At 44.1% G+C, this 14,612-nt stretch overlaps 1 protein-coding gene across 26 annotated transcripts in view; it reads right to left on the bottom strand.

Moving 5' to 3' along the window:
- The window catches only part of NCOR1 (nuclear receptor corepressor 1), a 162,475-nt gene that overhangs the window by 20,071 nt on the left and 127,792 nt on the right, over positions 1 to 14,612 (bottom strand). For 22 of the 26 annotated variants that reach the window (XM_045487468.1, XM_045487478.1, XM_045487473.1 and 19 more), the window contains 11 exons: positions 14,466 to 14,567; positions 14,031 to 14,131; positions 11,670 to 11,838; positions 9,639 to 9,779; positions 8,267 to 8,350; positions 7,525 to 7,781; positions 6,815 to 7,175; positions 4,515 to 4,742; positions 1,828 to 2,037; positions 1,200 to 1,349; positions 761 to 868 (listed from right to left, as the gene is read on the bottom strand). In XM_045487468.1, the coding sequence (XP_045343424.1) occupies positions 761 to 868; positions 1,200 to 1,349; positions 1,828 to 2,037; positions 4,515 to 4,742; positions 6,815 to 7,175; positions 7,525 to 7,781; positions 8,267 to 8,350; positions 9,639 to 9,779; positions 11,670 to 11,838; positions 14,031 to 14,131; positions 14,466 to 14,567 (1,911 nt within the window). The remainder of the gene's footprint in view (positions 1 to 760; positions 869 to 1,199; positions 1,350 to 1,827; positions 2,038 to 4,514; positions 4,743 to 6,814; positions 7,176 to 7,524; positions 7,782 to 8,266; positions 8,351 to 9,638; positions 9,780 to 11,669; positions 11,839 to 14,030; positions 14,132 to 14,465; positions 14,568 to 14,612) is intronic. The other 4 variants (XM_045487469.1, XM_045487479.1, XM_045487490.1 and 1 more) reach the window with 1 other exon arrangement.

Here is a 14,612-nt window from a genome sequence, read left to right as displayed (position 1 = left end):
ACATGGGAAGCGGTTTCATATCACTGATGGAGCCCAGCGCAAGAAGACAGATATGCCACAGATAAGAACGCGTGTCCCAGAGATGCTTCAAAGCGTGTCCCGTGGTAAAACCCCTCTGCTCTTCACTTTCGTTAATCCCTCTCTATCCTACGCGAGGGCCGATCTTGTTTCTCATCTCTTCCTCACCCGCCGCGTCCAGTTACTGCCGAGTCCTTCCCGTTCGCCTCAAAGGCACTCTTCCCAAGCACTTCCTTTCTGGCCTCTCCCAGTGCCAAACATCCCAGGCCGTTGTGAGCGACCGTCGCGGCCTTGCTATTCTGGTGACAGCACGTGCCCCCCTCCGGGGTTCTAATCCACCTCAAGCCCCTCCTGTGTCCGTGCCCCCTCGTGTCACCTGACTCCCTGCCGAATGGCAGCACCTGTCATCTCCAAGTGCCAGCCCTCCTTCTAACTGTATTTCCACTCTTCCTCCAAGTCCAGCTCGACGAGTCCAGCTTCAATGAGCCCCGCACCCAGTGTCTTCACACAGCGTCTTCGTAGCCAACTGCTGGGGGCCAGATCCAAATGACGCCTTCCTCGTGAAAACGTCACCTTCCTGTTCCAAATTCACGTCTGCACCATTTAAACCTCGATGGCGCTCTCACCTGTCCTTCACTTACGGCCTGAAAGCACTTTCTGTCTCAGGATCCCCGTGTGTGAGATGACCTCGGCATCCCCACGGCAGGAGCGGGTGCGGAATGAACAAAGCCACGCCACTCACCCGACCGCAGGTAGAGGTCCGAGGACGCCGCGGCTATCCGCTCCCGCTCCTTCTCGCGCTCCCGCTCCCGCTCCGCACTCGCGGCCGCTGCGAGGTGCGTTGAGTGTCCTGTAAAACACGCGAAGTCCGCCACTTCAAGACAAAAACCTCAACCTGTCAGGTACAAACAACGTGTAAAGTCTCAAGTGGCTGAAAGGTTTCCAAAATGCTCCAAACTCCACGTGTGGGAAGGTTAAGAGTTTTGGATGACAACTAAAGTCCAACATGAGCTTTTAGGATGTTTCCAGAGTATCTGGTGACAGTACGGCAGAGTAGAACTATTACTAAATATTAAGTGAAAGACCAAATGGGGAACAACTGCCTGAAATGCTTTCAAAGGCCGTGCTGTCAACACGGTGGTCGTGGGGGGGGTGGGGGGGGGGTGGCTGCAGACTCTCACCTGGAGACATAGAAGCAGAGTTGTATGGCCTGGGGGGGAACGTAATCTGTGTACCAGGAATATAAGTGATTCTGTCCATGGGTGGAGTACTTGTTCCTCCTGGATGAGGCACTAAAATTGCTGGAGGCATATTGGTCAGGTCAATGATTCCTGCTCAAAAGACAAATGCGATAAAATTATGTCAAGTAGCAGTCTTTCTAAAGACACAGAACTGTATGTGGCTATTTTATATGGTTTATCTCTATAACCCAGCGATACTTTGTTATACGGTATAAATAAAAATGGCCCAGATCATCATCACTTTGTAAGGCCGTCTTTAAGTCTACAGAAGGCCATGAAATACCGTGCCCCATACCAGTAACCTAAAAGCACGAACAGATTACGGAGGGAGGCGGCAAACTGAAAAAACAACGATTTCAAACACCCAGCTCAATGACTTCATTTAGTTAGTTCAGGGTTCACCAAAACACCCCGTCTGACACATTTCTTCATCTGCCTTCAAGGCCTAAAAGCTACACGGACAAGGATATGGCTGCCTCTTCATTCTTTCCATCATTCATTCAATAAATACTCATTGATACTCAGCACACGTAACGCACTCGTGAAACCGAAACGCAAAGACACACACCCCTCGTTGCCGGGTACGGGAGACCCAGCTGCTGCTCCCGTGGGGAGAGGCCTCTGGCCACATCTGGGCGCAGGTTCACCTGCATCTGCTGTGAGGTAATGTAATCATTGAGGATTGTCTGTCTCGTGTTCTCCATTGCGTAAAGCTGATACTGACTCGGGTAAGCTGGGGTTGGTGAGAGCTGTCTCTGAAACAGGTAAGCAGCAGCTGCTGGCGGAGAGAACAAGAGAAAGGTGTTCAGCTGACTGAGTCCACGCGAGGTTCCTTTGCCGAACATCACCCACAGAAAGAGGCGGGGCTCTCGCTCTCCAGCTAAAATGCGCGTGCAGCCCTTATTTGGCGTGGGTAGGAACGGAACAGGGATTAAGGGAGATTCATTTTAGACCCCGACACATCAGCAGTAGGAATATACGCATTCTAAAGTCAGATGTGAACGGGGCGCCTGGGTGGCCCAGTCGGCTGAGTGTCCGACTTCCACTCAGGTCATGATCTCGCGGTCAGTGAGTTCGAGCCCCGAGCTGGGCTCTGTGCTGACAGCTCAGAGTCTGGAGCCTGCTTCAGACTATGTGTCTACTTTGCTCTTTGCCCCTCCCCTGCTTGTACTCTGTCTCTCTGTCTCTCTCTCTCCCAACATTAAACATTCAAAAAAAACCCTTTTAATTATAAATAAATCAAATCAGATGTGATGGAAAAGGGGGAGAAACTAGACACAATAGGAGTACGAACCTGTTTACCAAGTAGAACAGGAGCTAAAAAACTTCTCCACTAGTTTCACTTTCCATCTTTGCCATGTAACTTTTATTTTTCACCTAAGTCTCAAGGGCTGCATTTGAGAAATTATTTTTGTAGTGCCAATCATTCAACACAACCGAACAGAAATATATGTGAACACACTTTCCTGGGGCTGAAGAGGATGAGTCCACAAGCATTTAATTAATCCATGTGTTTAGAGCAGAGAACGGCAAACTTAAAGGCCGGATGGTAAATATATTAGGTTTTGTGGACCATATGGTCTGTTCCACCTACTCAACTTTCCCACTGTAGCTGCACAGAGAAAATGAAAGCACCCACAGACAAAGCATCAACAAATAACTGCCTGTGTTCTAATAAAACTTTATTTACACAAACAGGCAGCAGCAGGATTTAGCCCCCTGGCCATAGTCTGACTAGCCTAGGTCAGAGCATGACACGAGATGCTAGGAAGGGGTTGGTAGGTACGTGTGGTAAAAAGTAGAAGGTAAAGTCTCTAAGCTCAAAATATTTAGAATCCAGCTCCAGCTCAAAAATAACCAGTAAATAAAACTGCTACAAAGTAAAGGACTATGGTATCACTCCATGAAGGTATAAACCTTCAACGTTGTCTGAAAACTTGAGTGAACTATTTTACATATACACGTTGTCCCCAGAAAAACAAATAACCAGTTTTCTGGAACGTTTGCCTCCCCTTTCTTCACCCAGAACTCCCAGCCGGGTGATTCTGTCAGTGGAATCTGTGGGAACTCCTGTCTCAATTCTGGGAGACAGTCCCTGAAGAATTAAATGTAGGCTCCTCTGAAACTTGGTGTTCTCAAGTGACAAACGACCTGATGGCACTGATACAACCCTCAGAAGGTACAATATTTTCTACAGGCACCTCGCTACTAGAAAGTGAAACTAACACTTAGAAATCCTGGCATACTGGTCATGAACATCTCTTCTCTAAGGACCACAGTAAAACAAAGGTGGTCTGTGTCCCAATTTCAACCTGAAGGATGTGACAAGCGAGCGATTTAGGAGAGAGGAGAGGATGAGCAGAAAACACATTTGAGGCAGGGTCGGTGGGCGAGGGGAGCGGGCACCGGGGGCGGGGAGGACAGGGTGCAGCTGGCCCAGCAGGTGCATCAGGACGGCCACCGACACACTGACAGGGCTCCTTTCCCTCAGCAGAGCACATGACCCTGAGCCCAGCACAGACTGCTCGCTAGAAAACCGACGGACTCCTGCACCTACATGAGGGATGTTCACCCACAGCCAGAGGCCGTCTGTCTGTTCCGAAGTTCCTTCCTGCCGTACCTGCCACTGTGATTACGTAACTTGATGAAAGAATCTGGAGGTTGTTGAGGGAAGAACAAAAAGTGGTTTCTGTGGAAACTAAGTCAGCTGCTTTGGAAAGACTCAAGACAGAAGCTGAATCACGTATGGACAAGATAATTTTAAAAGACACAAAAAAAAAAAAAAAAAAAATCTGAAAGGATTCTGTAGTGAGATTCCTTTCAAGTGGTTTTAAATTCCAGCTTCACTTAAAAAAGCAAACATGGAAATGTGAGTATCGTTTATGTAGCAAAGAAAAGGGTGCAGTTTCATCGGTGGACCCTGGCCCGAGATCAGAATTCTGGTGAACAAATGTCTATACCGTGAATTCAAATGTTTAAGGTATGCCTGTGTCATTTAAAAACAATCCTTCACATGGGCCCACCTTTTCAATCAGCTTAACCAAATGCCATACCTCTTTGTTTCTGTTCTGTAATGGGTGCCGGTACTCCTTCGTTTCAGGATTTCAGAACTGGTAACATGGGTGTGGGGAGTGTGTGAAAGGTAAGTGAGCTGCACACTAACAATGTATGCAACAGTCTGCGTATTATACTTTAATAAACGGAGCTTAAAAAGTCGTACAGGTACATCGTTTCTTCGCCACACGCTGTGCTTACCAGGATCCAGAGCCCTGTGAAACGGCATGGCGGGATCCAAATGCGTGGGAAGATGGCTCCGATAAACCTCTCCCGTGGTGCTGCCCCTGTGATGGGGATCAAAAGGGCTGTGGCTTACTACCGGGTCCACCCCAGGCACCGGAGACTTCGCCGGTATACTTTCCCTCTGGGTAGGGGTCAGTGTCGATTTTCTTTCATGATTGGTAGACTTGCTAGAAGAGATGGTAACTGGAAAAGAAAAAAAAAAAAAAAAAAAAAGGCAACCCCACGACTTCTTAAGAAAACTTGCGAAGTAGGATTATACAGTTGACCCTTGAACAATGCAGGGTTAGAGGCGCCAAGCGCCCCAGCCCCTGCAACAGTCAACAATTCATACATAACGTTAGACTCCCCATAAACTAACAGCCTACTATACTATTGGCTGGAAGCCTCACTGGTAACATAAACAGTTGATCAGCACATCATCTTATGTGTTATATGTATTATGCCCTATATTCTTACAATACGGTAAGCTAGAGAAAAGAAAATGTTAAGAAAATTCTGAGAGAGATACATTTACAGAGAGCACTGTATTTGCTCCAACAAAATAAATCCACCTAAGTGGACCCACGCGGCTCAAACCCGTGTTGTTCAAGGGTCAGCTGTATTTCTCCATTTCTCACCCAGTCAAATACAGACGATATTTATATTTTTATCTGCTTCCACCAAACGTTTAATAGTTAATCTTACGCAAATGGGAAGAACTAGTAGAAGCTTTTGAGATTTGGAGACCACCGCCTTTTGGATCACAGCACCAGCATTTTATCACCTAACATTAAGATTAAAAATGAAGTTCAACACTCCTCTGTAAGTCCCATTATAAATGATTTTTGTGGTCTGTATGACTCTAACATTGCAAATTTTTTTTCGATCCCACACGTACGTATATCAACTCACAACCCCCTCCCTCTCTCTGCCTGCGTCACCCAGCCTCCTTGCGGCCCACTAGTCCTGAAGTTATACTATTTTTCCTTGCTCTCTACTTCCACAAAGACTTTCTTACAAGCTCACCAGTATCAACCACCTCCCTCCTTCAGCCTCTTCTTTTTAAACAATAGTATTCGGAGGTTGGATTATCCCCCTGATGCTTACCATATGCCAACACGTAGTGGCTGTCACCCTCAACTGTTTTTAATAATTGTTGAAAACACACAGAACATACAATGTACCATTACACTGAGTGTATCAGTGGCATTGATCAGTCCTCACCACCGTCTAATTATTAATATTTTGGATAATATCAACTTGGCCATGATTACACAAACCTGCCTGATGACACCAAGACATCATGGTGGTTTATTCTGTCCCCTTCTGAGCCCCAGCTGAGCCTCAGCTTGCTCAAACATAGAATGCCTTCTCCCTCGGAATGGGCGGCAGCGGGGGAGGCAATTCTCCTTCAAAACTGGGCCCAAGGATCTGCATTCACCGTCCTACTGCCCAGCAGACTCTTCCCTCTTCTCTTCTCCTCCTCCCACTGCACAAAGCACTTCACCTCGACAGCTCTCACGGTGTCCAGCCAGGATCTTGCACGTGAGCCCTCAATAAATATGTATTGCAATAAAGCTTAAAATGATGAGTGAGGACATTGCTAAGGTCCGCAGATCGTTTCAGGGACCGCCTGGTAAAAATCAATGCCTCTTACCTTACTCATGTACCTGCTGGCAGCACAAAGCCCAAGAGGCATGGAGTTACAGTGACAACAGTAACAATACCGGCAACGACAACAGTTTGCGTTTATCGAGTCCTTCATATGTGCCAAGTACCACTCACTCTTTCCTTTTAAAGGTCTTCAGACACATTAGTTCACTTGGGCTTCACAACAGTCCAGGAAGGGAAGCCTTAATATTACGTTAAGTTACGCAACCGATACAAGTCCGTGCAGGAAGAAGAACCTTAATTCGAGGCTAGGCAGTCTTGCTCTGTGGCCTACGCTTTCAACTGCCATGCCAGACTGCCACGGAGCAGCTGTCAACACTGACTTCCAGAAAACCTTGTAGGGTTAGCTGCAAATCCACTCTGAGAACGTACTTATTCCAGAGCATTTCTGGACTCCAGCATACCGTGCACGTGATTAAAATATTAGATATCTTACCTGCAATTTTATCAGCTTTTCACCTGGTAGCCTTCCCTACAGCCCTCGCATCCAGCACGACCTACAGATCTCGTGACAATCGAAAGCTAACACTTCAGCATTTACTATCTGCCAGAGGTTTGGGGAACGCGAATAAAAATGAGCAGACAAGGACAGAAGAGTAACGCACCATCCGAAGTTCTGTTCATCATAGGCGAGCCTCTGGACATGGTACTCTGATAACTCACAGGCGTCCGCCGGGCACTGCTGTCGTCGTAGATCCCTGGGCTCAGTTGTGCTTTGGGAGCTTCATGAAGTGTTGACCTAAGAACTGAGGGGCCAGAGCTTACCACCGATGTATGTCGGGAACGCACTGGCTCGCCTGCCTTCACATCCTCATATTTCCCCCGTTCTACCACTTTGATGTTCTCTGGCACAATTTCCAGTGGAGGCATTCCACGGGGTAGTTTGTTAGGCCCCGTGATTAAAGACTTGACGTTGTGTTTGATGGCAGATTGACCTGAGTTGCTGTCAAACTTTATCGGTGTACCCTAAAGGAAACAAACGGCACAGGTAGCCCAAGGCAGCTAAGACTCCTCCGTCCCATGTCAGTACGGCCCACGGCAACCACAGTTTGTTCTGGTGACCCTTACTGTCTGTGTGGATGTCTCTGTCACAGGCTCACCGATCCAGAGCTATGCGCCTTCTCGCGACACACACTCCACAATACACACACGAGAAAACGAATGATAAAGCATACGTAAACCTTTCACGTTTACCTCCAAGACATCAGACCTCACGAGAACTGCTTATGATTATTAAGTCGTGCTTTTTAAAATGCTCCATGAATATCACAGTCTGAAGCGGAATGGCTGATAGAAAGAACCCTGTTCTAGTTACCTGGGAGATGGAACCCTCAATGATTGGCCTTGTGCTCTGGACCACCTCTGGAGTTTTACGGCTTTCCTGAGTTAAAATATCTTGCCGTGGAATCTCATGAATGGAACGCCCCATTTCTTTGATGGTGGTAATACCATCATATGGTTTTCCTTTGGTAATGGCACCTTCAAATGCTCGTATGGGAGGACTCTCCCTTTTAATCTGTTTCGGATATTTGAGACCATCTTCAAAGCTTTCGGTGGTTGCTCTTGGTGTGCCTTCAAGAAAAAATTAAAGAAAAAATACTTATTAAAATAATGCCAATGGTCGCATAACAATGCCACTGAGCTGTACGCTTAAAAACTGTTAAAATGGTAAATGTTGTTACGTACATTTTACCGTTATTGAAAAAATTTAATACCTTATCATCTTGCAGTTTCTAATCAATTTTCTGTTTACAACACATCCTTAAATATTCATAAGTCATCATTTTATGGGCGTTGTTCAAGACTTAATACATTTGTTTATCACATTCAGAGAATGGTTCTTACATAAGAAAAATGTCTCTCTACTCAAAGATTAGGCAACTATCATTTTCAAATAAACTATGTAGCCCAGAAACAGAAGAGCTGACATCAAGTATCTAATATTTCAAAAGGGAAAATACTTGCAAAGCAGGTTTCATGCGCTGCACATTAATGTCAAAGTACTTTGCCAATGAGGCCATCATGAATAAAAAAGCCCAAACAAGCGAAGAGTTTACCCTGCATTATGGAACCAGACAGCACAGTCCTTTCTTTGAGGTCAGAATGAGGGCTCCCCCTGGGTAATGCTCGGCATATCAGCCCTTTCAAAGCAAGAAAGCAATTCAAGCATTAAACACGATGTGTATTTCAATTGTCACATACTTTATACTGACCATAGAGTATAGACTTTTTGATAAAAGCTTTATGCTTAAATTTGTGAGCTATTCAGAGGGTATCATGGAAGAAAAAAAAAAAGTTGGAAGTACCCAATGTGACATTATTTGTTCCTTTGTGAACGTTCTCCTAAATAGAAAATAACCCCAGAAGACATCTATTATAAATCAAAAAGGAAAGAAAGACACTTCCAAAGCTAAATGCAAAATCCCAATGCTGCTTTCTCCAGGTGAGAGGGCACAGAGAGGCTGAGGACCGCTGTCTAGCTCTGAACTAGACCTCTGAGAAAGGGAAACATGAAAGATGGGCACCTCATACACAGGCAACATACATCAACGAAAATATGCAAATCAAAACGAAAGAGCTATAAATAACCTCTTAAAAAGCTTCACATCATATCAGAAAAAAATTGGCTCAAGGACTGGAAATAATCACATGCATTTACCCTAAAAGGAAGGGAAGTGAGGTTTTTTGTTTTTTAATTTTTTAACAGAGAGAGAATCCAGCTCTTAGAAAATTGCACAGGACTTCTAAGATTGAAGAATCCTTACCCTGTTTTTAGTATTTCACCTAGAATAACATGAAACACTCGAGGCAGGTTAAGATTTAAAGAAAGTCAGCCATTAACGAAATAAAACACAGCTATCATGTATCATGCACATCGTGTACGGTCAGCACAAGGCTGGACACCTTTCTCCAATCCTCACACAATGGTAACTACAATCCCTTTAGAAGATGAAACTCGTGAGGAGAAATTCATCAGGAAAGGGTGCAGCTGAAATTCAAATACACGTCTTTGTTCCATGACACGACTTTAACTGCCTCACAATAAAAACAAAGTTCTCAGAATGAATTTTACATTTTTCAATTCACTTAACCCTAGCAGGAATAATCTTCAAATTGCATGAGCACATGATATGACAATGATGTTTAATTTTACTCCCTTCCACTGTCACGTACTTGAGGTATATGTAGATATGAATATAAATTTAAACATATTAATAAGCATCATATTAATAAAGTATTAATCATATATTATATACTTTACTGTGTTTATATTATTACTATGATAACATTAATGTAGGTTTCATTTCTATGTTAATATGAATAGAAATCTCAGGTAGAAATAACAGACTGAATACAACCTAACCCAGCCATGCAAATTTGCTGTACAAAATTAAATGTATCTAGAATAAATGTCTGGAAACATTTTACCCTCTAGTGGTGCTGACACAGGAGACTCCCTCATTGACAACCCTTGCTTTATATTTCCTTCCACTGATTCATAGCTTCTTTTTAAACTGATTTCATGAGCTGTTCTTGGACTCCTTGTCCCTTCTCGGGCATTCTTAATATCTGTAGAATATAGAAACAAGAATTGCTCAGCGCCCAAGACCTCTTCTACAGTAAATCATTTATCTTAGTTTCATAGTCTATCTTATAAAAATAATGACATAAAAACTAGTCAACTTACGACATACTGCTATGTGGATGATATTTATGAAAATCTTCTTCATTAATTCAAATATATTTGAGTGCCAGGCATAAGCTAGGCTTGCAGAGAAGGTGACCAAATTAAGCCCCTCCCCTCATGAAACTCACCCAATCGTGGCGGGTGCAGATAAAGTACTAGGGAACTGCTGTAGAGTGCAGTCAGGACTATGAAAAGAGTGGCGCAACGTCCTGTAAGAACAGTGTGGGTGAACCCAACACTTAAAAGGCTCGGATGAGGCTGCCTAGAAGTCATGTGCAAGCTGAGAACTAAAGGACAAGCAGGAGGTGCTTCAAGTGAGAGGCAAAGGGAACAGGAGGTGGTACAGGCCAAGGGAACGGTGAGCACACAGACCCCCAAGGTGAGACACGGTGGGATCGTCGCTGGTGTGGGGGTCGGGGCTGGAGCGAGAGTGCGTGGCAGGCAGAGCAAAGCAGGTAAGGGAGAAGGTGGGAAGGGAACAGCCTGAGAGAGGAGCTGACAGCAGGTGGTAGAGGGGGGATGAAGCCAAAGGAAGGGGCGCACAATGACTTTAAAGCAATGAAGAGTCAAGGAGGAAGTGACATGATACGGTTCTGAACATGGGCTACGACTAAAGGTGGGGAGACCAGTGAGGCGGCTGCCGAGTTGTCCGGGTGAAAGATGATGGTGGCAGTGGGGAATACAGAGCAATGGATGGATTCCAGAGAATTCAGAGAAGAAAACGGAAACAACTTAGGACTGACTGGAGGGGGGAAGAGAAGGAAGTGTCAAGGATGACATCCAGATTTCTGGCTTAGGCAATGTCCGTTAATTTCTTCCTCCAGAAGCAAAATGTAAATCGGTGTATGCCAGAAATGTTAAAACAAGAAAGAAGGAAGGAAATACGAAAGTTACCATGTGTTTTACATCAGTCACTGTTGCTGGCATACCTTATGTCGCTGTATTCAAAGAGAAAGATAAAGCATGACTAAGGACTACTCGGTTCACAAAAAAGTTGCAAATGGGAACGCAAATCCAGTCCCTCGCTTGGCTGTGATACCATAACTGAATCACCGTTGTAACGTTAATGAGAAAATATAACCTAAGAATACATCTAAAGAAAATGTTGACACACACACAGACATTAAACTAGTTTTATATAAGTAGAATTTAAATTCAATGCCCTTTCCAGGATTATCAGACTAGTATCTACTCCCTAATTCTTTTTTTTTTTTTAAGTTTTCAAGTTGAGACGGAGAACGCAAGTGAGGGAGGGTGGGGCAGAGTGAGACAGACGGGGAGAGAGAATCCCAGAAAGGCTCCACTGTCAGCATGGAGCCTGAGGAAGGGCTCGACCCTACGGACTGTGAGATCATGACCTGAGCCCAAATCAAGAGTCGGACGCTCAACCGACTGAGCCACCTAGGCGCTCCTACTCCCTAATTCTTAATGCATAAAAGAGATCTTTAAGATAAAAGTGATTCTACTACAGTGAAACAAAGAATATTTTCTTAGGCTAAATCAACTGGCCACAGGTGATGTTAGCTACCACTGACAGAACCACTTACTATGGGCTCTACACGGTTTATCACTTTTCATTGACTGTCTCCATCTGAGTTAAATCTTCACAAAAGTTCCATGAGAAGGCACTACTGTTAACCCCTTTTACAGAGATTAAACTTGGGCTCAGGAAGGAAAACTAACTCCCCCAAGCAAGTAGGTGGGGAACCAGAATCCCATGTTTTTAGTCATACGTTATAGTTCTGGCTTCAGAGTACAGACGACATACTTACTGTCATATGATAAGATGTGTCCACTTTTGCCTTCATAAATAACATGACCTTTTGATGCAGCTTCCTCTCTGCCCTTCTCAGGACTGTTCTCTTCAATGGGCATTCTAGAAATGGATCCCTTCACCAGAGCCTCAGCTGGTATGCCAGCCTGTGACAGAGCTGGGGTACCCTGCCATCGAATCAAACATAAACACTCGGATTTAGAGGAAACGTGAGACACTCAGAAAACTTAACCTACCACACTGAGAGATCAAACCGTATCTACAAAGAAGGTCAAAGACACAAGAGGACCAGACATTAAGTTTGTATAAACATTAAGAAACACTGTACCTTTTTGTCCTTGAACCCTGCCATACAAAACAGGTATATATGAGTCAAATCAGCTTTTTTCCCCACCTTGAGGTCAAACCTCTTAATGCCCAGGGGGGAAAAAAAATCTGTCTTAAGACCCAAAATCATGCAAATGTAACACTTTTTTTTTCAAAATGTCTAATAAAAAAGAGGTAATAAATAAAGTTTTAAATTTAGAGTCCACAACTTGCTCTCACATTGTCGTAAGAGAAAAAGAACCTGCAGTTCCCAAACTGTGTGCCTTCTGGTCACCAATGGGGGACGTGGGGGGCAGGAATGACAAAACTCAGATGCCTCCATTCTGTGATGTGGATTCAGTTTAGGCCACATCATCTGAACTTTCACCATAATTTAGTAGTCCTCTTCTAGAGTGCCTATGGCCGTGGTTCTTTCTAAGCCTTCCTTAAAGCAGTAAACCCTTCCCTTTCTAGCAAAATCACTCATGGCACCTAATGTGTAGAACACTCTATAAAAGTGAGCTGCTTGGGTTGAAATGAGAGTGGCAGGCCCAGACCCAGCCCACTCCCACATTAAGTGTCCCCAAAACTCTAGTGAGGACAATCTGAAACCACATGCTTAGAGCAGGAAGAAAGACAAGAACAAAACATCTACTTGTATGGCCATTCAACGAGCCTGGGAGTAAACATCTGAAAATCCTTAATGCCTACTTCGGAAGTGCTCATGCCATGTGCGCAGACTGGTTTGAAAATAAACAGAGAACAGCCTAGCCTCATTCGATCCAGTTCATTCTGTCCTCCTACCCACAGCGTGGTTACCAGAGTGAAAATGACCAAGAAGAGATAATAATATACATAAGCCATTTATTTCTCTTCTCCGCTACTGAAGTGTTTGCTTATTCTGAAAGTTAATCTCAAGGGGATGTATATTTTGGTCAAATTTAGAAGGAGACATGAGAAGAGTTAATATGTAACTTTCTAGATCACTATGCCATACTCCATAAACCACGTCTCAGAAAGGAGTCACTGGTGAATCTTCTTAAAATGGAGACGCTAATTCAGTATCTGAAGAGGGGGCTAAAATTTCTGCGTTATTCTAACAAGCTCCCAGGAGGTGCTGACGCTCTAGGGCACAGACTACCCTGGGTCAGCAGGGTCCTAGGGTGTGGTTCTCGACTGGACATCCAGCAGAATCACTGCAGGGCTGGAAACACAGACTGCTGGGCACCGCCCCCACAGATGAGACTTTATTTACATGCCTAACAACTTCCCGGGTCCCACTAATGCTGCTGGCCTGGGGACCACACTTTTAACAACCACTGTCGTAGGGAACAAGGACAAAAGACAAGGAAGAAGAACAGAATAGAAATCCTGTAACAGGTTCAATGTGCAAAAAAATCTGTTTACAATCATTTCCCAAAATAGAATTTTCCCTTCCCAGATCTACAAGACTAAAGAGGCTAATGACTGTTACACTTCAAACTAACATCTAATGGAGGAAAAGAAAGACCTTTCCCTAATGAAAGTTGGCAACTTATTTAACCTAAAATTGGAAGAAGATACTTGACTTGTGATGCTTTTATCAACATCATCCATATCTCCCGGGTTAGCCTTAGACTCTAGCAAGGCGGCTTATAGGCCGGGACTGTAGGACCTTCTTTTTCACAGGGGGCAAAGGCGAGCAAATAATTTATAATGATTTTCTTCTCCATTTCTATTTAAGCTCAACACATGGTAGAAGCTTTGCCAGGAAGACAGTAAGAACTACATCAATCAGAACTTGTTTCTTCTGCCCATTTGCAAATAACTGACCTTTTCAAATGACCTGCAGAATAGAGAATATAGCTTGTGGTCAAAACAATTACATTAATGTCTTTCTGCAGACAGTTTTATAGATTTGGGTTTATTACCACTGAGATCCAGTCCCATAATCCAGAACAACAAACAACTTAATCACAAAACTATACTGCTGTAACAGCCAGAGCTCTTGAAACCGGACTTCTAGTTTTCTCATTAGCTCTTGTCCAGGATTTCAGGCACGATCACAACTAACCTGAGTGATGGAACCCCGCAGGGATGGGATGCCTTCCAGGGAAATTTTGCTGGTTGGAGTCCCCCGAGTTATACTTCCTTCTTGAATGGCTCCTGGAGTACCTGAAGAAAACCAAAATTATTAGCCACTTAACCTTCTGCCACTGCAAACAAACAAACACCAGTCCCTACTTGGAGGAGGGCTGAGAGAAGGACACAGCAGCAAAAAGAATAGCTGCGTTTTACTGAAATGCACTTTTAAAATAATAACGCAATTATTAAAGAGGATTACTAAAATATGGAATTTCACAGTTTTAAATTATTTTTATACAGAAAGAAAAATTTAGAATGTACAGGTTCTAACTTAAAACCCCACAGTTAAACCATATTAGTGACTTACTTTAATAAATTTATTGGGAAGAAAAGTTTAACATTTCTGCCAAACAGCATATTTTACCTCTGACCACTCCTTCGTGTTGTGCCCTGACCAATAAACCCTCAGGCTGGGAGTTCTGGCTTCGGGGAGAAAATTCCTCCTGCTTGATGTAGGGCACAGTAGCTATGGACCAAAGCAAGAGACACACATGAAGAGATCAAGGGCTGA

The sequence above is a fragment of the Leopardus geoffroyi genome, chromosome E1 (genome assembly GCF_018350155.1).
Source record: "Leopardus geoffroyi isolate Oge1 chromosome E1, O.geoffroyi_Oge1_pat1.0, whole genome shotgun sequence".
NCBI lineage: Eukaryota > Metazoa > Chordata > Mammalia > Carnivora > Felidae > Leopardus > Leopardus geoffroyi.
This window is presented reverse-complemented; position numbering and strand designations above follow the sequence as displayed.